Genomic DNA, 25,219 nt, shown 5'->3' on the forward strand with positions numbered 1-25,219 from the left:
ATTGGATAAACGATTTCGTAGGAAGAAATGTGTAGTTAGTCTTGCAATGAGTTAGACAACAACAATGCATATATAATTAACTATTTTTTTTAATTTAATGTTTACAGAATTAACAATGGTAACATAAAATAAATTGGCAAAGCCAAACTAATTGTATTATGCGACTTGAACATTTATTGACGCATAATGTAACACTTGATTTTTGTTTATTATTATTATTATTAATAGCATTTTGTGTCTTAAACACAGAAAAATATATCGTAAGGTATATTTTTTTGAGGATAGTTGCAACCTTGTTGATCTATAAACACTAAATCTCTGGTGTTTACACCGAGTGCTTTCATTTTTTGAGTGACACAAACCCATACTTTTTCTTTGCCGGGCATCGGTTGTCTAGCCCAGACTATTATTATCGTCTCTTGGGACCCTAAAAATACAATTTTCATTATAATAGGTTAAATGTCTATTTACAAAACTATAATATAGTAAACAACTGTACAATTTATATTTAAATAACGCATAAACAATTTTTTTTTAAAACATTTATTTTTTTAGTGCATTAAATTTAAATTTCTTTTTACTGTTTAAAATAATAAAATATTATTTTCTGTATAAAAACTACCAAGTTATTATTTAAACACGTTATCACGTTCTGTTAAAATTTGTTCAATAAAAATAAAATTGTATTTTTTCGGTAAGTTTTTGTTTAAATAATTTTCGTATAAAAAATTGTTTTGAATAATACCCAGGTCTGGTAAAATTGATTTACCCAAAATATGTTGTGTGATCATAAAATTGTTCTCGTCAGTAGCTAAAATTCGAGTTTGAAAGGTCTTGAAATCTTAAAAATAAAACAATAAAGTTATTGAAAATAAAAATGAAAACCTATAAAGTAATAAGCCAATATATTACTTCCGTTTCCAGTAACTTGAACATTCGTGAAGTATCCTGAAATCGCGTCAGTTGGCATTACTGCGCCTAAAATATGACAAAATAATTACATCTATAAATTCAATTTTCGTTATTAATCATCAAATATGACTTCATCGTTAAGAAATTATTTACAAGAGGTTCACTGCATTAACAGACCAATGAAATGTATTTGTATCACACAATTCACAATTTTAGTTTTACCGTGTACTTTATTTTAAAAACAAGCGTTTCATTTAAGTAATTAAAAGCCATCATTACTTTATTTATTATTTTATTTTACTATGACATTTGGCTTAGATAATGGATACTAATGATAATTAAGCAATCATTAGGTTTTTACTTTGAAATAATTGATTAACTAAAAATAATTTTAAAATTTTGCCACGATCCATGCCTTGAAAATGTTATGAAAAATTCAAATTTTTTTTCAAAACTTAAATCGGAGGATTTTTGGGTAAGCTCTGTTCAAAGTAAAAACATATATTTTCGCACAAAAATAGATCATAATTGCATTACAAAACAAAAAATGAAAAAAAAATGTATTATCGAAATAGATTTTTCTTTCCTATGGTTATAATATGTACGTGATTAATACCTGTACAATTCGTCTTAATAAATGCACCTTTTATTGAATTGAGTTTATAAAGCAATTTTGTTAGTGTAAAGAAGAGGACAGTTTTAAATAAAACTTAATAAGGGGGGTATACTGAAAAGTTAAAATTTCAGTTAAAATCCAATTGGTTGTTAAATATACATATTTTGTTTTCGAACTATACCTACAACGAAACTGTTAAACTATTATTATACAAAAACAATAATTGTCGGGAGATGCACTTTTTTGAGGAGCTGAGTAGTTTTATCGTAAAAGTATAAGAATATGTTCTATATACAAATGACCGATAAAGACATTATTTAGCTTTTCACATGGACGATTTTCGATAATTGCATGCTGTGTTATAGTACCTGCATTGGATTTGTTAAATTTTCAAAGTTTTATTCGCTTTGGTCAAAATTGTTTTAGAAAAAAAATGTTTATACAAAATCTAGATTAAGAGTCGTTCTTTAATTGTGTATTGATGAACGACGTTAAAATCATAGATTACTATGCAGTGGAATAATTTTAATTTTAATTCATTATAATAAACTGTTTGGTTCTTCTGAAAAATGCATCTCCCGAAACATGTTTTACAAGCAAGTAAAAAGTAGTGTGGCGCCCTCTTATGTCCGCAGGTGTTATCACTGTCAACAAGATGGGCGGTAGAAGAATAGAGAGAATTTTTCTTGGAAGAAAAAATAACCCTATACAATATTTGATGGCTAAAGTTCCATGAATATCCTTCCTTTCGTTCATGCGTCCTTTCATCTCCCTCTTCGACCATATTTAACATTATGCGGTGGTGTAGTCTAAAAGGGAGCCCCCTCCCCTTTAATCTCCCCGGACTAAGAAAGCTAAAGCCCCTTCTCAGCAACTTTAAATTGTTTTTAAAAGTAAAAAATATTCTAAATAAATAGATTTACTGAAAAAACACTATGTGCAAACCGTATTTTAAAATTGGAAAAAGTTTTTGTAATTTTGTTGTTTGTTGTACGTGAGGTATTTGGTACTTGGTAGAAATACTTAAGAGTTGCACCAAAATATTTGAGCTATTGAAAATCAATAAAAAATACTATACTTACTGCTTAATAATATGGAATCGATTTCTAATGTTGAAGCGTTGGGTGCAATAGACCATGCTCCGATATCAATCACTTCTTCCATGCTCCTATAAAAAACGTTATACAAATTAAAACTTTGTTATAATCATTGATTTTATTGTCAAGTCAATAGTTCCAAAGCGTATTTAATTTATGGGTTATATTTAAATTGTCTCATTGAGTATTTGTGTACTGTTTATTTAGCGCGAACGTGTACAGCAACCATTCATTGTTTCCAAGTGGCGTAAAGTCTGCGCCCATACATTTGCAGGGATCTTTGGTATCTGTAACGTTTTTAAAATAATATTGTAAACAGTCACACACGTGGATTTATTAATTAATTATGGGGAGGCTAATTTTGTAATGATCAGCTATAGATATTTTAAAGTCATGAACATATTAAAATACACTTAAATTGTCAAATTTCTGAAGCGACTGGGCGTTATGATCAATCTGCAGTCATAACTCATAACACACTGATCACAATTTTAACATTTTATTTTAAACTAAGTATCAATTTTGTGGGCTCAGAGCTTTAATTACAAAAATCAATTAAAACTATTAGTAAATATAAAATTGTACTTAAAAAACAGGCAAGAGGACTAAAGCCCCCTCTCTGGATCCACGTGTGACCAGATATGATATACATAGCTAATTCACTTACTTGTCAAGTAGTTGCAACATTCTTGGTCTTGAACTGGTGATGCCATGACTGCGTACCATCGGTTACTTAGCTATAAATATTATTGTTAAGCGTTAGCTATGTGGCTGGAAAACAAATTGCTTAGCCATTATGTAAGTACTTAAATAGAGTCGTACAAGTGTATCTATAGAACTTGTCATGCCCATGGCGGATATAGGTCCATACTCTTTGGAAGGTGCCTGTACTCCATTTGGCACAGCGGTTAAGTCGTTGGGCGAGGCTGACTGGGTACTCGTTCCATAATCACATCTTGTAATGGTAAACAGCAGGGTAACCAAAAATAACGAAATCGTTAACATTTTATTAAACTTGACTTTTGCTAAAGTTGAAATGAAACCTGTTGCAATAAGTTCACTACTTAGTATAAATCAGTAAAATTAAATTTATATGTACGGTTTGTGTGGTTTTTTTTGTATCGATACGAACATTTGTCATTAGAGTTTTTTATATATTAATATTTGGCCATTAAAAATGATTTAAGTTTTCAATTAACCTGATAATTTAACCTAACAATTAAATTATAAAAAAATATATAATTTATGTATTTTGATAGGTAATTACGGCAGTAACAAATAATTTATTATTGTGGCTAATACGTATGTTTAGCTACATGTAAATCAATAATGTCACATAATATGTATTATAAGCTCGGATGTTTATCACTTTGTATATTTTTATAGTGAAATCAGAACTATTTATTTGAATCAGGTATATGTAAATTCGATTGACAAAGACTAGATTTAAATTCAGCAAACTTATATTGCATGTATTCTGATTACTTCTAGATTTAGTAGCATATGTGTAAGTATAATCGTTAAAAATGTTTCATTTTATTAATATCTTTAGACTTTAATCGTGTTTACGAGTATGAGCTAAAGAAAATTATAAGCAACATGAAAAAAAGTATAAAAAAAAAATTCTAGTTATAAAATATTGTCTAAAATTTCTAAAATAAACGTCATTGCTCTTTTAAATTTGAAAACATCACCAAATAATTGTTTAAAAAAACCTTTTTAAATATTTAATCATGTAACCTAAGTTACCCAAAGTTCCGAAAAATCATAGATGATCCCAAGATCAAAATAATATAAAAACTTTTTCTAAATAAGGTACTTTTTTAATAGAAAAGTGTTCTTATCATAAATTCGAATTCGTTTTTACGCAACTTAAAATCAGCTTATAGAACAACTCATAATTTTTAAATTTTATTTTACGTTAAAAGAAAACACTAAATATTTTATTTCCAAAAATTTATCAGAAATATCTGTACAAAATATATATTCAAAACTCATTAAAAATTTGTTTAAAGTAGGTAAGTATTATATTATGATGCATGAAATCATGTTTTTCACAAATATTGAACCACTGAATATTCAAAATTAAGTTTATAGGTTTATGTATTAGTTTACACGCTATAAGCTTTTTAAGTAAGTATATTAATACATTTTATAAAAAAATGAGAGTAAAAAAATTGGTGAAAAACAACGAATTAGAACAGACGAATTTGCCTACATATTTTACGAGCTTTAACTATACATAGAATCTAATAAATAATAATTGTTATTATATTGTAATTTATTATTTTCAGTAGGTATACACTAACACAATCAAATATATTTAACCTTCTGGCTCTAACATTTTAGTATCTATTTGTTCCTTGTTTGAGTTTTAGATAAATGTGTAGGTATAGGTAATGATTTTATTTGTTTTTTAATGAGTTATACTCCTATAAATCAATTAGCAAATAGGTAGTTACATAAATACAAACAAGTTTTTTTAACAAAATGGTCTACGATTTTTGATTTATTTTTACTGAACTATTGAATTAACAATGTAATTTTAAAAGCTCTTAGTCTAATATCCTATGTATACAGTTATTGTGGTTAGCAATTGCTAATTTCACGAAAATCATACAACCGGCAATAATATATTTTACGTACTTTACATATAAATTAAACATTTGTTAATATTCACTATTGATACTATAGCAAAATATTGGTGCTCATTGTGGCTTATATTATAAAATAAATAAACCGTACTGGTTAGAGATTAGATAAACGAGTTAACAAACAAGCGGGCTTCTATAAGTGTACGCATGCGCTGCGCCATGACGCACAAACAAGGGCGGGCCAAATAGATATTTAAATTTTAATGTAAAATTTAAAAAAGGGGATTTTAAAATATAAAAGTATAAAGTCGGGTAATGTTTTTATAATGTATACAGTTATGTACAACATCGGCTCGCACAATTTGTAATAAACTATTTTCTGTGATTAATTATGAATTTTTTGATTTCAAGAAGTAGTTGGGTATACATTCTACATACCACTTGATGTGTGGCTGATAGTATTTCTGTTATTGTCAAATGAATGGTCGTTTAGATGGTTTCTGAAGGATGCACTATATATTATAATAAATCCGGGTAAGGTTGGGTTAGGTAGCTACCAGATTGTAGGCCTCTAGTCCACACGTGCCTATAAACGCGAGGTAAGGGACACAATAGCATATTATTCGGGTGAGATTTGTTAAAAATTTTCGGAAAGAAAACGAGATGAGAAAAACTATTTTTGATAATTCGGTTCAGGATACTACAAATACTTTGACATGTTAAAAATAATATGATAAAATATGATTAATTGATAAATATAATGATATTATATAATAATAATTTCTGTGTAAACAAAACGGAAGTAACTTAATAATATATTATTATAGACCTTGCAGCCTGCAGTCTGCTTTGTATTGTAACGTCAACCAGTATACATAATATCTATCTAATTTCTAATAAATACATTATTATATTTTATCGTTTGAGTTTTATTAAATCTTCCATAATATACTCAACGTTGTAATACTAAAAATATGGTATTAAATCTAATAATCCTGTAAATAATATTTTTTTTGCTTTCTATACAATATTACCAAGGTCGTTATTTTCGGTTGGGGTCGTGCGGTATAACACATGTCCTGGATCTATTTTCGCAGGGGTCGATTCTGAGAATTCGGTTAACAGGTAGTTTATAGGGTATATAATTCATCGATACTTGAATAGAAATGGCCAAATAAAACGCAGTACCGATGTTTGAACGTAAAATACCAGTCTTGACACAAAATGTGTAGGTAATCCAGAAACGTTATAAAGAACATAAATATGTCTTCCTGACAGTATGAGACTAATAATTCCAAGGTATTACACGGTTGAATATTGTGTGTAATTTGTATTAAATCATTTTTGTAAAAAAAAAAAAACTACTCTTAAGATTTAGTATTAAGTTTTAAACGTGATTCGATAAGATTTTTTTTTATCCTTTGAGTAAAAATTGAGTACCTACGATTTTAGTAAAAACGAATTAATGTTTTTCGCCTTGCTAGACGACACGAGTTTTAAGAATAAAAAATAACAGTATAAAAATTTTAAGGAAACAATGTTTAACTATTCCAAAAAAAAGTAAACATTTGTGTAAACTAATAATGTTGGGCGAACCCCTAACATATTTGTTTAAACCAACTAAATAAAATATTTACTACTTACACAGATCAATTTTACATAGCTTACCTAGATACATTTGTATTCTGTTCAATATGTCTGGTCAACGACTACAGAGTAATTTTACCTTCTTTTGAAGCGATCGAACTTGTCACTGATTGCGCTAGTAAGAAAACGTTGGGTAATTTGATTAAATTCCTATTTTATTTCTACAGATATTATTTTATTATAATATTCATAGTGTGTGTATCCAGAAATGTATTTCGGATTGGATTATTGAAAATATTTAATAAAATAAAATAGCTATTTATAACTATGTACATAATACATCCTTATTGAATATAATTGCCCCAATTATAAAACATATACTATATTATAAGAATAACGGTTTTTTATAATAATTTAATTTAAGAAAGGGATGTAATCGTCTCCCTTCGGATACACCACTGTGTAAATTATTAAATTATAAATTTGCTTAAAATTAATTAAAAAAGAAAATATTTCTGGTTATAATCATAAAATATAATATAATATTATGTACTAATAAATCGTCGATTCTTTTGAATACTAATATCCTGGAATTCTAAGGAACTGGTAATTTTCAAATGTACACCAGCCCACTAGAAATCCCAAAGAATATCAGTTTCTAATAATTATTATACAATTTATATTTATATAATAGACTACATAAAAAAATAAAAAATAAAAAAATATATATATATATATATAAATAAATATTAGGTGGTAATCGAATAGTTTTGGATATTATGATAATGGCTGGAGTAGCCGAGGTTTTATAAAACAAAAACTATTATTATACATCAATTTAGTTCAGTTTACACTTCTTGACAGTTCGACGGTATGGTATATCACACCTCGTGGTACCTAATTCTCCCGTGGGATATTAAATATTGTTCCCACAGTGAATAAGTTACCTGAGGTATGACATGCGGGTTCTAACTTTACCGGTAATGTGGTTGACAGTAAATGGTACGTCTCGAAATATGATTGTACCGCGAGTAGTTTTAGGAAACATCTTGGAGTAGTTAAAACATCTTTACTAGATTTCTAATAATACACTAGTTAAAGACATTTTTTCCTACTCCAAAGACATCGCCTTCTCTTAAAATTACAAAAATATTCAGTTTAAAATTAACATTATGTATAACATTATATTTATACCTATGTAGTTATAAGTATATTGTACAGCCTAACTTGAAGATTATTTATGAAATTCCAAAGGCAACAAAAACATCTTTAGACTATTGTTAATCGTTTGCTAAAGACGTTGAGTGTTACCAATAGGCATCCTCCATAAAGTTGTCGATATGTCATACCGGCCGTAGAGATATCAAAATCCGGTATTTTGAAATTCAAGATAGCTGGTATTTTGAATTTGTAAAACCTGCTCTCTTAAATCCCAAAGAATACCGAATTCTGCCCAAGTGAAATTCAAGCAGACGGGTTTTCATTAGATATCCAGGGTACAGGATTCGCTTGGGATAATTTCATTTTACTTTCCCATAGCAAATCCGTTACCTTGAATTTAAAATGAAATTTTCTTAAAATTAAAATATAATTGGTTTTTTTTTTGACTCGTTGTTCAGATGATACACCATAGAGTAGTAAACATCTTTAGCAGAATATTAATATATATTGTTGACTAGCAAAAGACATTTATGCTACCCGAATGATTGTTCATCATTAAATCACGGCCGCGATACCGTGTAACATTGATAATAATTATTAAAAATATATTAAGATACAATAAAAACAAAAAACAAATATGAACTAACATTTGACACGTGATGTTGGCGGTATTTCAGTTATATTATAATTGTATACATTAAACTTATTACACGACGAGTACATGCATTGTGTAAACGAATATTTTAGGAAAGTTAAATATGATTAATATTAAACACTATAAAAGTACTATGCAGATCGGTGAAACCATCAGTTAGTAGTATAAATTCTAGTCACAGTTTTTTTTAAATCAATGTTACTGAGAATTATACTACCAGCCAACGATCTCTTTTACTAACTGATATTATTATTATGATACACTTAGATAAAAAATCACTTAAGTAATAATAACCGAATTTACCTTGTATACCGACTCTTGGACGGTCATGGCTGCTGCGGGCGGTGGACATTTCCATAGCATATCGCCGGTGACGCACAGGATTTACAAGGGCACAATCTTGTTCACTGTTTAACTGCTGGCACAACACTGGTCCTTGGAGCTGGCGCAAAGGACCTTATATTAAGACACGAAGGTCAAACACTAAGCGGTAGGGATGTTACTCTACCTGCAGTTGGTATTCAACGGCCGAATGCGATTTCACCCAAATGTGAAACGCTACCCAACACGTGGTAGGTATTTCACAAAACGGTCCGTTACCTAATGTTTTTTATTTTTATTTTGGAGGGTTGTCGCCGTGAAATTTAAATCTTTGTATGGCATGACAAAATAACAGGAAAAATGTCGTCGAGAAATACATTTTAAGAATAGGAAAGTAGACATTTAAATAAACCATTATAATATATCTTCATTTCGCGGTTTATATATTTAACTGATGAATAAAAATAAAAATAATAGTTATTAGCTATTGTCGATTTTCAAGAGCTTTCCGAAATAAAATACAAATTTGACAATGATATTTTGTTTATATTTTATCGGTATGTTGTAAATTATAGAAATTATTAGGTATATCAATAGGTCACAATATAGTGCCAATTAAAACTATATATGCTGTTAAAAACCCAAATTTTAAAGTTATTAATTATTGTCCTGTGCCCACGGGTATTAAACCCAAGTTTATTTTAATTTTTCGTTATAAATCCAAAATAATCACAATACAGTTGTGCTTTAAAAGTAAAAATCAACAGTGTTTTTGTCGGTTTATACAATATTTCTAGACTGGCTTGACCTATTTACTCGAGTAGCACATCACAATATTACCAAGAAGTGCCTTGGAGGATGTAAGGGAAAACATTTAAAAAATTTACACTCATTCTGTAGAAAAACAGAGACAACCAAATAATAAATTTAACAATTTTTATAAGAATTGGTCACATTAATTTTAAACTTATATGAGACATGTATTTAAACATTTTTATTCAACAATACCATTAAAACTAAATTACGTGAAATTCTAGGCATTTTTTAATTTTTTAGGTGGACATTTCTTAGTTAAGAGCTGAAAATAAAAATTAATATATAGGTATACAATATACACTATGTATTAATATTACTTTAGGTGTACTCGGGCTGTATAGTCATCTCATTGTCGCTGTATGGGCCTATCTCATACACGAGATAAGGAAAAAATATAAAAAATTAAAACCCACATTTCTCCCGTTGAATCGTGGTAAATTTTGAGTATAATTTTCTAAAGCGTTCAGACCCTTGGCGTCTGGGTAATTTTTTACTAAAATTTGAATACCTAGTTTCTTAGTTTTTTACTTCTATAAACTGTATATTATTTTAAATAATTATGTTAATTGAATAATGTGAATAGTTAATAAATAATAATTGTTATTATATAATTTATTAATAGTTAACGTATATTATACTTAGTTTATTGGACTAAACAAATATTAAACTGAGAAAAAAAAATGGTAATATTTACAATTACTGAATTTATAACGAATATAAAACAAAAAAATTGTATTTTATAAAAATATTTAAAAATTGTTTTCGAATAATTTTAGTAATAAATCACGAATAAATTATTCTCCTAAAAATTGTTCCTTAAATAGTTAATGAATAAACTCTTACTGGCTCAACTAAATACAATTACATTTGAATGATATTAATGATAGCTAATGTCGGGCATGGGGCATGGGCATGGGAATCAAATCAATTTTATAAGCATTTTTTTGATTTTTAACTTTAAATTTGAATAAATTGAAATTTTTACACTTATAATATTGAAATTTAACTATGAAAAATACCAAAAAAAGTTAAATTATTTGATAAAATTAAAATACATTTGATTTCATGTCCGCTGCTCCGTTGTGCCTCGAAACGGGGTTTTCTATAAGACCACAGATCACTTAAGAAATAAAAACAAGTCCACATTTTAAATGTAAAATAGCGTGTCTTAAGTACTTCACTATGTAATTATAATATTATACTGCATAGTATTAGATTGTAGTCTGTACGTATAATGTCAACTACCTTAAGGGGGGGGGGGGGGTATGGTTAATTCGTGCAAAAAACGGCAAATTTTTGTGAATTTTTTTTGACGACACAGTTAAAATCTGTTTATTAAAACTAATGGTACATTAAAGTATAACATTCGAAGAATATTGTGTAATATTTTCATGTAGAAATATTAAAAAATACGGCAATGGCGGCAATTATTCGGAAGCGTCTCGGAAAAAAGTAGAATTGCGGTGCCCCTCATAACTCAATGCTGGATCATCCGAAATTAAAAAAATCAAGTTCTTTCGTTAGATAATTGCTTGCCCCAGGTAACGCTGGGAGGGTTTTTTGAAATTTCAATTTTTCACTTTTTGGAAACACTTTGAAGGGAAAAACGCGAATTTTGCGAAAAAAATCGGCTAATTTGTTATTGTAAAATAAAAAATATTAACAAATTTAAAAAAAACTCTCCAGCGTTACCTCGTTAGTTATGTACTGAAATAGTGTTCAAAATTTCGAAAGGATCGGTGCAGTAGTTTTGAAGTTATGGTGGTCACTGACTTTGAAAACGTGAGTTGTGGGAAAAACGCTTTAAAGTTATCGATAGCGCTCGGGCCGGGCAGCTATAAAATTCCGACAACTCATAACGTCGTCAATTTTGTTCCGATCGACTTGAAATTTTGACACAATATTCTTGAGATATTATGCATTCAGTAAACAAAAAAAAAAAATTAAAAAAACAAAATTTTAATACCCTACCCCCCCCCCCCTTAATAGGTTTAAACAAATCAAAAACTCCCTTTTTCTTTGTTAAAAACAAAAAATATTACTTTAAAACCTATAAAAACAAACCTGAAATATATATTTCATTGCGATTGTATTTTACTATTGTATTATACTAAAGTGACTTTATTACTATAACACTGTTATAGTAACAAAGTTAATATTATTCACCAGTGATGGACACTAATCACTATATCACAAATAGTTAGATTACAATCATAATTATAAATTGATAAATTACACTTAAAAAATCTTGGCATTTTCAGTTATAACTAGTGATGAAAAAATACGGTATTTTATTTGTCCTGTATTACACCGTTTCATACTTCGTATTAAGCTTTATGTAACATCATAATTATTAAAGTAATTATAATTTTGTTTTTTATATACAAATTCCATACGATATATTATACAAAATTCCTTAATCTACAAAATAAGTATATAAAATGTTGACTCAATTACTACTCAACCCCTTCCCATATCGCATCAGAGTTCAAATTTGTCCCAAAGATGGTAGTTTTTTGGTTTTAAGAATTTATTTTAAAAAAAAAAACACTATAAAATTAATAGGCAATTGCATAATAATATATAAACATTTAACATAATTTAATGTATATAACCTAACTTAACCTAACTATCCCTATCTTATAATTTTGGTAATTATCAAAATGCAAGTACGTACGTAGATAGTACCTTCAAGTTAAAAAGAAAATTATTTATATAACTATACCATTATAAATAATAATTCTATAACAGCGTTTATAATACCAACTACCAAGTATAAGTATACGACTCTATACATTTGTATTATACAAATTCCCATCACTAGTTATAACTCTTGGATGCTTTGAGATAGACATTATTTCTTATCCTAAATTGATGTGTCCTGACAACATTAAATCCCTTATTATTGAGATATCAATCATATAATCTATTCTCGACAATTTATCCCTTCGGAGAAACGGTTGAAATCATCCATGAAATATATTCAAATTGAGAGGTGTTTTAACCTCCAGGACACTCCCTTGAATACGTCACCCAAGAAAACAATATATCTATGATCTGATTTTTGAAACTAGTCTATAGCGTGTCTAGAAAAAAATATGTTTTACCTTTAAATCCATAGTATCAGTAGTAGCCTATTAAAATAAAAAAATCTCTGAAATTTTATATCTCTAACTTAATTTAAATATTTATTCGTGATTTTTTTAAAAATTATTTTTGATTGGTATTTCACGATATAAATATAATTATATGTTTAATTATATTGATTAGTCAAATTAACTATACTAGTTTGTCAACCTAGCGATGAAACTCATTGAATACCTACAGATTGGCATGGATCATGACCAATGTGATTGGCTCATTTTTTTATTATTTATTAAATTATAGTTAACTTAATTTGAGAAACACCGTGTTAGTAGAATTGATACTAAAATAATATTTTACAGTAGTATTTGTATATGTTTATATGTATATTTTATATTATGTATAATATAGTAAAGAAATAAAATAATAAAATATTTAAAAAAACCTTAACCACAAAAACATAATGCAGTTTACCTACCTTTAATAAATATCAAAGGTTCATTTAGGTTAGGCAGTGGTGGCTCGAGAAATCTTTTACCTAAACTCACAGTGTGTTTGACGACTTACCTACTCAAAAAAAAAAATCATGATAATTCGACCTGTCGATGAAATGTCATAGAAATATAAAAAAATTTCATAATACTACCGTATCCTCCACGGTTTGTAGACCACCCTAACGATCCGCTACTAAATGAATATATTTATAAACAGTTATACACTGTACAAGCATATAAAAATTTGAAAAATCGTCATTCGTCTATTGTGACATTTGCAGTAATTTTGAGAATAGTAAAAATGTATTAAAAAAAATATCTATTTGTTTAAATTATGTGGTTAGCATAAATATTCTCATAAAATATTATTAAACTTAAAATATGTGTTTGCACTTAACACTCTAAAATACAAATACGGATGTTATAATTATTTTCAGTTATGGAATGTGTAAAGGACTATGTGGAACATATGAAATAAATATAAAGGAACGTTTTAAAGATTTTTTTAATAACAATCATTTATTCTCTTAAAATTATAGTTAATAATTAATATTCGCCTCAAATACCTGACGTTAGAATAGAACTCGGAAATGATCGATTGTGCTTGAATAAACTTCACTGAACACTATTTTCAATCACATGAAACGACATTGTTTAGAAGAAGATAAGTACGATGTACGCAAACGGCGGATAGATGTACACTAATATTATTATGTGAGCCAACGACTGAATAATAATAATTATTATTAGGTATTATATTAGTTGCTATTTTAATGACGTTTGATTACTTTTTAATTGAATCGTTTGACTTTGGACGCAATAAATACCATTCCACATAGAAACTGTTAGGTCTATTATAATATAATAACAAAATATGACTTAAGAATTTATTACCTGTAATTCTATAATAAATATTGTCGTACTGCTACAAAACATAATCATATTATTAAAAAAAAAATTGCATTGGGTTTCTTTTTGACTTATGATGTTATAATTTGTTTTGTGGCCCAATAATGTTCATTGTAATTGGAATGGTTATTATCGACACTTATCAAAGCTCTCTCAGTGACAAATAACAACAATTATTATAAGTATAACAAAAAAAAAATTGGAGGCTTCAAATAATATTGTTTATGAGTTAATAATACCGCACTTTTTACTATAATATAGTCGACGAGTATGACTCAGTCATATTTTGACAATTATAATATAATATAACTTATCTGTGTGCGTTACTACTAGTAACGACTAAAATTAAAACTGTTTAAGAGAGCGTAGACTTTCTTTTGTGTAACATTTAAATAACTAGATAAACAGTTTGGGAAAATATCAGTTTTAATAATACAAATTAGATTTTAAAAAAATTCTAAATTGAATTAAATAAAAGATTGTTTTAATTGTTTAACCCATTTTTATTGTAAAAAACCCTTAACATTAACTCACAAGTTATAAATTGTAAGAGACAAGTCCTCATGTTTTCAAGATTTTGTGAGACATATTAAATATGTAATGACATTATATTTACGCTGAAATAAATAAATATAATAAAAATGAATAAATGGTGGACTCGATTTACAAAATTCGAGTTCAAAATGTTTCATTGTTATACATTTTTAACCTGTATAATTTAAGCGAATAATTTTAAGTCTCGTATTTTATTAAAATTGAATTGATATCCGAATTTTTATATACAAGTTACTAAATAAATTAATACATAAGTTTTATAAATATTTTGTAGATTGATAACTAAATATATATTATAAAAAATAATAAAATTACAAAATTAAATAATAATTATCGGTTTTACGCAAATTTGATGAGAATTTGTCTTCTTATAATACACGCATTATTATATTAAATCTAAGGCTTTGTGGCAGAAGGGTAAATATCTGATAATATCAAAGTTGCAACTTTAAGAATAACATTTCCAAAATTAATTAATTATTGAAGTACCTCCTAATTAAATTTGCGTTATATATAAATAAAAAACATTTTTCATAAAAAAAAAACAATACCAAAACACTTTTCCCCTCTTCTTTTAATTTATAACTATACATGGGTATTGGGTATTAGGTATTATAAAAAATATACTCAGAAACTTATACCATTAAATAATGAAAATCGAAGCTAAAAACTAACTATATTATATCCTAGGACCCTCTACAAAAATAAATTGCTTTTCATTTTTGTCTGTAACATTATTATCGTATATTTATTTTAATAAAGGTAGAAATAGTATTATTCTATTAGAATAAGATATTAAATTTATATTGTATAAAAAAATTTTTTTTTTTCTAAAATTTCATTTGTGATTTTTTCTAAAGGTATAAAAAAATACCTTGATATACATGTATTAGGTACTACAGCTGTAACGTTACCCGGCGGTCTTTATGGAAATATCCTAATATAATGTTCTATATAAGAAAAAGGACAGTCGGACGATTATTTCCAGAGGTAAAACAGGTATTTCAGATTTGAGCTAAAGGTAAGGATAGTAGTAAATGATCTTTGTTCCTAAAGCCACATCTCCTTTATGTGATGTAGGTACTTATGTGGACATTTTTTCTACAAAAGAAAAAATATCAAAAGAATGTTGGCTATTGTCAACTAGTTTTATAACGCGCCCACGATCCAATAATAGAAATCTACCTACAATTATTTTCCTGGCCATAAAATATTTTCTAGTAAAACGCTGCGGCCTAATAAATATACCTATAAATCAATCGTACTGAAAGGTATACAGTTGTCAAAATGATAGATGTGTATTTACATTTATAAACTATTTTTATTTATTTCATATTTCGATTTAATATAAGATTTTATAAGAAAAACTATGATCAGTCAAACATCATAAGTATTTAAAAAGTTATAATATGATATACCTACAATTATAGCTTACCTTGTGCATTCAGATTTCAGTTGAAAATCATTAAATTACAAGATTTCACTTTACATCTTTACTTGAATATTTTAATTTCTCATGTCAAACGTATTTTAAAAATTGAATAATATTTTTCTAAAATAAACTATTATTATATTAGTCATAAGCTTCAGTCATGTAGATGCATGTGGACTGTGGTATTTAACAACTAACAATGGTGTGCACCGACTTAAATAAAAACTGCATCGAAAGGTGGGTATCATAAACCATATATATATATATATATATATATATATATGATTCATGATAAGGTAAAACTATATTACTTCGTTATCTAGCCATTTGTTATAAGTATAACACATTTAAGTAAACGGTAAATTTGTTTACAATTATAGATGTGAAATTAGGATAAACCGGACGTCGGATACTTGACATTACAGTTATTTATATTTTAAAGTTCTAAAAGCTCTATAGAGCATATAGGACAGGTTATGGTGAATTGAACGGGGAATGATTTTGTTATCCTCCTAATTTATTTTAATTTTCATAAGAAGATAAAATATTATGTACAATTAATGAAGTATTTAATATTTAATTGTGTACATCTAGAAAAATTTAATTAGTTCTAAAATTGATAGAAGAAATCCCACGGTTATCGATAATGTTTTCCATTTCTAATTACCGATTTCATACAAATAAACCTCTAGGCACTATTTATATACATGTAAATGAAATAATATGGTTATTGTGCGTTGTAATGTAATACTTGTGTAGGCATTTGACATAGACATACCCAAAAAATAGCATGTACTTTAATATAATATTTAATAACACTATAAAACGAATGGAAAATTAAAGTAATTAAACATATTATAAGGGCTATGTCTAACCGTGTACAGATATTTTACGCAGTGGGTTAGAGCACTACATTTTGTCACACAACCCCTTCTTTCTTTTTAAATACTAAAATATTAGTAAATTATTTTATTGCTTATAAATAAATTAAATAATAAGTTTATACTACTAATAATGATAATTAATGTTGTAGGTAATACATTTTCAAAGTTTTAGACAAGTTCAAGATAATATAAACATGTTTGTGATGATTTCACATGGAATGAGCTACCCCTTATATTTAACATACCTACGGCTACTTACAGTGTTTGAAGCAAGTATTATTTTGTCCAAAAGTTATCTAAACCAATTTATTAACGATTGCTAGGATATTTGCTAAATAAGTACCGACACCGAAATTTTACGAGGGAGTTATACTTAATCAAAATTTTTAAAACTTGATTTTGAAGTTACTGTTATGCTGATTAATTAATTACCTATTAGCACGCTGATCGACTAAATTTGTATTAAACAAGGCGTAGAACATGTTACAAGATATCCAGAGAGTTAAGCCGAGGGCAGATAGGCAAATGTCAGACCAATTCCGTTTAGGGTTATATGAAAAACCAAACCTGTGGGTTGTAATTTTACTTAAAATGGCAACTCTTTAAACTTGATTATAAAATAATATTTTTAAGTTTTAACACTGTTGAATACTTGTAAATCACAGTAAATGCAATACTTATTTTTCTTTGTAGGTTAGACTACCCTTTTGGTCTACATTTAAAATTCTGATGTTCTATTCTATCATATCCTTGGTTTTGTGGTCTAACTGGTCTTCCTATTTACCGCAATAATATTATCGTTGCGTCAGTAACTAAATCAGTGATCTCAACTAACTTAAATAATTCTAAATATTAGATAAATATAAAAATATTAAGTGAGTTGGGTCAATGTATATTTTATTATATTTGAACAACATATTTTGACATTACTTTAAAGTTTAATATGTTTACTATAGCCGTTACAATCAGTACTATTATTAGAAAATCCTTTGGTGTTAATATGGTAAAATAACTAGGTCTCCTGTCTAATTTGTACGTACAATTTGTATAATATTATTAATTATGTTTACAGTTACATACATATTTGTTTTATCTTTAGGCTTCAACCTTAAGTTATTAGGGCTTTGGACCCGAAATATTATTTTATATATTTAATTTTCTTTAATAGGGGGTGTTAGGTTACAATAAAGTCTGAGACAATAGTACATATTGTTATAGGAGGAAATAAAATGAATTAAAAAAACCGCGGCATTATATTTTAACTTTGCTTTTACATAATTTCACCGCTAGAAGTGAATCGAACAATTGGCATTTTTATAGTAAATAAACAATTATAGATAACAATAACATTAGTAACTGATAAGTGATAACATTGTCTATGTGATAATCGATAGACCATGTGGATTTGAATTTTGAGTTTTGAACGCCAGAGCCAGGGTGTAGTATAATTTTAATTTAACAAATTTTGCAAGTAGTATTGACTATTGACATTGAATTGTACATTATAATAGTTTACGATGCCGACGAATTTGTATAGAGTACAAGGACCCGAAGGAGCCATTCCTTTCCATCAGTTTTTGCTCACCGAAAAATACGATAAACTTAAAACCATCGCTTCATCGCTACACAAAAATGTTCGAAACGATAATAGAGATTTCTCAGAGCAAAGAAAATTATGTAAGACGATATAATTTTAGATTTTATTAAAAAAAAAAAACCCGTTCCATCAATAGGTATTTATGTTTTTGTAGGTGTTAAAACTGGCGTTATTACCCAAGCTAAAGGTTCGGCATATGTTGAATGCGGACGTACAAAAGTGATTTGCTCTGTGTTCGATCCTAAAGAAGTCCCCAATAAAGTAGAGTATGCCAAGACCGGAGAATTGCAGTGTGAATTTAAGTTTACAACTTTCTCCAGTATTCAACGTCGTGGTTATACTAGAGATGCAGAAGAACGTCAACTGTGCAATGAGTTGCGCAGAGCTCTCGAGCCTGCAATTTGTAGAGTGAGTGTTGTGGATAATATTTAATATATTAATATAGTAGTAGGTTTTGAGTAAAAAATTGTCTATTAATGGTTTGATTTGATTCTTACTAGTATGAATGGGCTTATTATCTAACATTTTATCTAGTATATATTACACTCTTATTTTAAACCACCTCTTCTGCTGGTACAATCATATACTAATGGTTGTGTATAGTTCAATCTTTAAAAAAAAAATGAGTAACATTTCATTCTAATAGTTACTAGTTACAAAAATACATCCTTAGCTGAAATGTTACTCAGTAATGTATACAGTAGATGTATTTTTCTTATTATGTAATATTTTCTTGTTAATTTACATTTTACTGACATTATAATATATTGTTTTGCTTTTACAGGGTGAATTTGCAAATTTTGAAATTCAAATCAACGTATTGGTGTTGGAAAATGATGGATCTGTCTTAGCAACAGCAATTACCGCAGCTGGACTTGCGTTAATAGATGGCTGCATACCTATGTATGATGTAATTACTGCTACCTCATTGGTGAGTTTAAATTTTATTTTAAAATAAATGTTTCAATTGAAAATATGTTTAACAACACTAAACTTTGAACCTACTGTTGAAATAAGATTCAAAATTTCTAGCAAGTAAGTATGTTTTTTAAATCGCCTCTACAGTTGTATAGATCTTAAAAAACAAAAATCAGAATTTTCTTTTAATCTTTTTGTTAAACAAAAAAAAAGAACTAAATATTCTACATTAATTCTGAGACCAGTTCTGATTTCAACAAAGAAAATTAAAAAATAAAATTTGAAATATATTTTAGAATATTAGTTTAACATACAAAAAAGTGTTTTTCACAACTTTCCAGGCTATTTAAAAAATAACTAAAGAAATTCTGGGGCTTAAATCAGATTCAACGAGAGAGAAAAAAATTCCAAAACATGTATTTTGGTTCATATTTTATAAGAGGGAGCAAATAATACTTATTTTTAATCAGCGTTTTTTTTTTGCTGTAAAGAGTTGTTCCTCTTAAGTGAGAATAACATTTTTTCTTTGTAAATATTAATTTCTAGAATTTTTATTAAAATCTGTGATCAACTCACTGTGAATTTCCCTTGTTAACTTATGACTGTTGGCCATAACCATTTTGAATGATTTGAACTATATTTAAAAACTATGAATGTATTTTTGTATAACAATATTAGTGTTTGTTTTTGAAAAAAAAAAAAAAATGTTATTGACACTTATTTTCATTAGCGATTTAAAATAGTGTTTTTAATTCAGAATTTTAATGGTCTATGTAATACATTTTTATTTCTTACACAGGGAGTTTATGAAAACAAGATTTTAGTCGATCCAACTTATGATGAAGAATCCCTATGTTTATCGACAACGTCAGAAGGGCAAAGTTGTGGCACTGTCGTGTTGGCATACATGAAAAATCTGCAACAAATAACTGAGTTTGCTCAGAACGGTTCTATGGATATTTTTATGTTTCCCGAATACGTTCAGACTCTTATAGAGAAAAATTGTAAATTATACACAATGGTAATATCTACAATTAGAAATGACGTAGCTGAACACTTCAAAAATCAAACCTAAATGTAATTTAAAAAGATGAACAATCTAAATGTTAACTTGTATTTATGTATATTTTTTTGTATTAAAAATTATAATTACACACATTATCGAGACTTATTTTAAATTGTGTTGTACAAAATGGAATAGAAAAATAATTATTCATCGGGCTTCTCGGGGGGAGGGCCACACGGCTGCAACATTTTTTCCATCAAGTTAAACCTGACTCTTGCTTTGGCTTCATTTTCAGCAACAGCGAACCAATTCAATAGATCGTAATGGCCCAAATATGAAGCGCAAGAGTCACGATGTTGATTTACTTGCCACTCGAATTTGCTAGTGTCCGCATGACCCGTTCCTATGTACTTCGACTGCAAATGTTCCAACTGGCTGTGAATATTGTATCGATCACCCATGATCTTGGAAAAATAAAATAACAAAAAACATTAATATAACATATAATAATATTAAAAAAAAGAATTAAGTTGCAACTCGTTTTAAATGTGATACAGCTATATGATACATGACCAATGGCCTTCTAAAGCCCTTAGCTTTAGTGTACATCTTTAAAAGTTCTTTATTCGTTTCTATTGGATGTACATATTCGGATAACGGTACTCTATCCAAATGTTCTTGGTCTACGTTGATTGTTTCCGCCAAATCTACTTCTGACCATACAAGTTTCCGTAGTTCGACACTGTGTTTTCTTTGCAAAGGTAAGAGTATGTACGCGCCAAACACTGGATCTGAATACGAAACGCCAACATAATGTTCGCACAGCGTTTTGTAAAATTCATAGAACGATTCGATTCCAGGAATAGGATCTTTGAAATTTAATATGTTGTTGTGTTGTGCGTAAAGATGCCAAATTTGATTTAACACAGGTTTGACTTCGTGGAATACCGTTCCCCGGCGGCCACACATAAACGTACAAGCTACACGACAATATCGCGCCGATAACGGCGTTTGTGCACAGATGTCGGGATAATGTATTTCCATGAACAGTACATTTGCCAACGCTTCTTTAATCAGAGATTCCCCTTCTTTTGAACTTTTAAAATTGATCGTTTCGTGTACTTTCAGAATTGGCATAAACAACCAATCTTTTGGCAGTATCGGGTTAAGTTCTGTTATTAGTATGTTAGTAACTTTACTTTTTGGATTAGGTATCAATAATTGATAGAATGATTTCAAAATAGTAAAGTCGCTCATGTGGTTTATATGCTTCACATATTCGTCACTAAAATATAACTCCAAAAGGCTATGCAACTCGTTCGACAAATGTTTAGGTACAAATGATAAAAGTGCAATAGCAGTTTTATGGATTACGTCCAATCCTGAATTATTATTAACAAATGCTTTAAGTGTACTTATTAAAAATATTGTTTCATATCTGGCATACCAATGCGATACTTCAACAGGAGATTTCATTAGACTTTCTATGTACGTCCAAAACTTTGTAGGAATCTCAAAAGGTTGAGAAGTTTTACTTAAGAATTTCATCATTCCATTTAACATGAACAAAGGGTCTCCACCATTGAGAGAAAAAGTAATAAATCCAAGATTTGGATAGCATTTCGGACTGTTATTTGTATAATTGCTTTTTAACCACGATTTTTCATAGAGTATTTCACAAACTCTTCCAAAATTCTTATTTAAATAAGTTATTACTTTTGGAGTGATACAGTCAAATTTTACATTTTGGGAACTAAGAACTGAAAAACAGTTGCCAATAAGTTTTGAAGTTTCAAAGTTTGGAAGATCTGAACTTCCCAGCAGTTTGGCTAAAATCATTTCGGCTAATTGATACACAGGATCGATATAGATTTCGCCGAAATGTCTTAACGCCGAATCGATTAAGCTTAAACTTGCAGACATTAAATTTAAATCGGTTTTTGTTAAATCTGAACTAAGCCCAATTGAACGGTCGACGAACTTTAATACCAGATTAGCCAATTCTGCAATTGTTTGACTGGCTAAATTATGTTCAAAAAATGTTTGCCATAAATATATACACTCTAGGAGCAGTGGCGTTTTCTCTGGTAGACTTATATACTTAAATATAGAATCAAGTATTTTCATTTCAAGTATTTTCAAACTGCATTTAAGCGATTGACTACTAATGACTCTGGTAAGAGTCACAACAGACTCTGACAGTGTATTACTTTGTACATTTGTGAATACTAATTTACACAAGTGTCTAAACAATTGTGTATCAATAATTATTAGTGCATACTTTTCACCCCTAAATGCAATGCCAGTCAAAATGTTACAAATGTCTAAAAGACTGCCCAGACCAATGTTTATATTGCCGACAATGTACTGTAAACGTAATATCAAGTCGGTCCGCAGGGCTCCTAGAACCAAGTCTAAAATCACTAGATCATAGTCTGATGATTTATCTAGCTCTTTTTGATCCATTTCGGCATCTGGGACCACGTAAACTGGCAATGCAATATCACAGTAACATCCAGACAATCCCAATAAGATTTGCCTATCGATCTTCCTAGCAAATAAGTTTCCCATAGCTTTTAGAGTGTTGGTAATAACTGCTATGTTGGTGTCATCCAAAGCCATTCTCAGAAGTATAAACACTCCAGAATCCATAAGTGAACAAATGAGCGGTTCGTTTAATACTTCATCATATATAGAAGAGCAATCAATGAGTTTTGATAAAACATCTAATGCGAGAATTCTTTGGGGTACGTGATTGGTTCGAAGGAATGAATAGAGTTCATTGATTGTATAACCTGGACGATGTTGTTCTTCACCATGATGATGCAAACCATTGACTGTAGTTTTATTTTCTATAACGTAAGGTAACAGCTTGCCGTCAAGACCAAAACGCGCAGTATAAATATCTTGAGTTTTGTGGTTCATTTCAACATCACCGATCCAATTAAGTTTTTCATCTTCAATTACATCCATATTCAACCCACTATTAATCAAATCATTAATTTGTGGTGGTATCTTGTTTTTATCTTGTTCAGATTTTTTGATTAACTGTACTCGGTTGTTATCTTTATGTTTCAAATCATACGTTCCACTATTAGATATATTTTTGTGTTTAGTTTTCAAAAATTCAACAATGTTACCATCCAGCATACTAAGCAATTCTTTTTTTTCTTTAATTATTTCTTCAACAGTCATACTAGTGAGTTTTAGAACATTTTCCGTATGTATATCATTGGCTTCAGGACCAGTTAGTATATTACTAGCAGGTCCAAACGTCTCTTCACTCAGTTCATTTTCAAACGTTTTATCGTTGTCCTGTTTTTCTCTTTGTTTTTGCATTTTTTGGGCAAATAGGCTTTGTTTTCTTGGTTTAGAAGTCATTTTAACCTAATTGTAAGGATTTCTCAATTCAGAAAAAAATGTTTCAAAATAAATTATTTGTTTAAATTTTATTTAATATTTACCTTTTTTTTTGCTGGTTCCTGCTACTATGAAGAACGTAAGTCGAAACTATTATAAACTTTTTTATTGCTATAATATTATTTAGTTTTTGTTATTATTAAAATTAAAAAAAGATGTTTCAAATATTGTATACCATTGGGTTTAGGATCACAATTCACACCTACCATGGACATTGTATTTTTTCGCTCATAGCCGCAAATTGATAAGATCTTATCTTTACACCCTAACCTTGGTATGTTTAGTAGTTAACTTTTAATATAATTTAGAACCATGTTTAGGTCTTTGGTCTCAGAAAAGGCCAAAATTGCTTTTATGCAAAATGGCTCATCCATTTTTTATTTTTATGAAAATCTAACAAACCCATTACTTAAAATGTATTAATGATTGAAAATAGGTATATTGCTAACCGCCAATGGCAACTTTTGTATAAATATAATCACGTTTAATTTAAAATATCCTTAGACTAAAAACAAATTTTTTTAAAACTAAAAAATTTAATGCTTCAGTGACTGAACTTTAAAAACTTCATTAGAAACTTTGTACTGATAAATACCTTTTGCATTTAAACCTCTCAATTATATGTCATCGTTATGTTCTTATACTAGTCAAAATTATTAATTTGGGTGAAACACCTATCCCACAGTCCATACATAATATCAGGTTATGGTTAATACAATTTTTTTTTTAAGATTCCATGTACAATACACTTACTATTTGGTCAGAAATTACAATATTTTAATTGTTAAGTATTTTTTCTACTTATTGTTGGTATTATGCATAAGTAGTTAATTTTTTTTTTATATTTTAAGAAAAAACTAAGTTTTTAAATTTACATGATACAAGAAAACTACAATCTCAACTCCAATAGTGTATTTCGTTATTGTACAATATTAGGGAGTTTAATTGGTTTTTTCTTCATCAAACATAAAAAATTCAATTAAATATATTTTACATTAAAGAAAGTGAAGACATTTTTCTTGATACAATTTGTTTTACTTAATTCTAGATTAGAAATTTAGAGTTCATTATTCTTTAATTTACAATGCTTCCAGGTTTAATTTTTTAATATTATATTTTAAATTTATTCTTTTTTTACCATTTAACTTACAGAAATATATT

At 28.3% G+C, this 25,219-nt stretch overlaps 3 protein-coding genes across 7 annotated transcripts; 1 reads left to right on the forward strand and 2 right to left on the reverse strand.

Moving 5' to 3' along the window:
- Positions 1 to 110: 110 nt before the first annotated feature.
- Positions 111 to 5,377, reverse strand: LOC126833984 (uncharacterized). Of its 4 annotated transcripts, none has more exons than XM_050565615.1 (8): positions 5,272 to 5,377; positions 3,448 to 3,580; positions 3,293 to 3,362; positions 2,822 to 2,912; positions 2,611 to 2,696; positions 913 to 978; positions 770 to 841; positions 111 to 427 (listed from the first exon to the last, which is right to left on the reverse strand). In XM_050565615.1, exons 1-8 carry the CDS (start codon positions 5,289 to 5,291, stop codon positions 240 to 242), a joined length of 726 nt encoding a protein of 241 aa, XP_050421572.1. In that variant the 5' UTR covers positions 5,292 to 5,377; the 3' UTR covers positions 111 to 239. The 4 variants fall into 4 exon arrangements, with proteins under 4 accessions (XP_050421572.1, XP_050421571.1, XP_050421570.1 ...); XM_050565614.1 differs by having other exon boundaries at positions 3,448 to 3,668; positions 5,272 to 5,347; XM_050565613.1 differs by lacking the exon at positions 5,272 to 5,377 and having other exon boundaries at positions 3,448 to 3,681.
- A 13,089-nt stretch (positions 5,378 to 18,466) lies between these two features.
- LOC126833589 (exosome complex component MTR3) lies at positions 18,467 to 20,803 on the forward strand. The gene is made up of 5 exons (XM_050565013.1): positions 18,467 to 18,554; positions 18,629 to 18,794; positions 18,869 to 19,122; positions 19,499 to 19,645; positions 20,432 to 20,803. Exons 2-5 carry the CDS (start codon positions 18,635 to 18,637, stop codon positions 20,705 to 20,707), a joined length of 837 nt encoding a protein of 278 aa, XP_050420970.1. The 5' UTR covers positions 18,467 to 18,554; positions 18,629 to 18,634; the 3' UTR covers positions 20,708 to 20,803.
- On the reverse strand, positions 20,737 to 24,303 carry LOC126833588 (splicing factor 3B subunit 5). 2 transcript variants are annotated; one of them, XM_050565012.1, is made up of 2 exons: positions 24,103 to 24,283; positions 20,737 to 21,102 (listed from the first exon to the last, which is right to left on the reverse strand). In XM_050565012.1, the coding sequence occupies exon 2, from the start codon at positions 21,097 to 21,099 to the stop codon at positions 20,842 to 20,844; it is 258 nt and encodes an 85-aa protein (XP_050420969.1). In that variant the 5' UTR covers positions 21,100 to 21,102; positions 24,103 to 24,283; the 3' UTR covers positions 20,737 to 20,841. The 2 variants fall into 2 exon arrangements, with proteins under 2 accessions (XP_050420969.1, XP_050420968.1); XM_050565011.1 differs by lacking the exon at positions 20,737 to 21,102 and adding an exon at positions 21,109 to 24,025 and having other exon boundaries at positions 24,103 to 24,303.
- Between the last annotated feature and the right edge of the window lie 916 nt (positions 24,304 to 25,219).

Source organism: Adelges cooleyi, unplaced genomic scaffold (assembly GCF_023614345.1).
Source record: "Adelges cooleyi isolate 19-005CV unplaced genomic scaffold, UGA_ACOO_1.1 ACOO_flye_CR_arks_rails_tigmint_CR_PRNA_2, whole genome shotgun sequence".
Taxonomy (NCBI): domain Eukaryota; kingdom Metazoa; phylum Arthropoda; class Insecta; order Hemiptera; family Adelgidae; genus Adelges; species Adelges cooleyi.

Coding starts and splice junctions, on each gene's coding strand:
- LOC126833984 (XM_050565614.1), bottom strand. CDS start 3,630: ATGTTAACGATTTCGTTATTTTTGGTTACCCTGCTGTTTACCATTACA. Junction 842..912: donor TCAAGTTACTGGAAACGGAA/GTAATATATTGG, acceptor TTTATTTTTAAG/ATTTCAAGACCTTTCAAACT. Junction 428..769: donor GATCACACAACATATTTTGG/GTAAATCAATTT, acceptor TTGTATTTTTAG/GGTCCCAAGAGACGATAATA.
- LOC126833589 (XM_050565013.1), top strand. CDS start 18,635: ATGCCGACGAATTTGTATAGAGTACAAGGACCCGAAGGAGCCATTCCT. Junction 18,795..18,868: donor CTCAGAGCAAAGAAAATTAT/GTAAGACGATAT, acceptor ATGTTTTTGTAG/GTGTTAAAACTGGCGTTATT. Junction 19,646..20,431: donor TAATTACTGCTACCTCATTG/GTGAGTTTAAAT, acceptor TTTCTTACACAG/GGAGTTTATGAAAACAAGAT.
- LOC126833588 (XM_050565011.1), bottom strand. CDS start 24,019: ATGACTTCTAAACCAAGAAAACAAAGCCTATTTGCCCAAAAAATGCAA.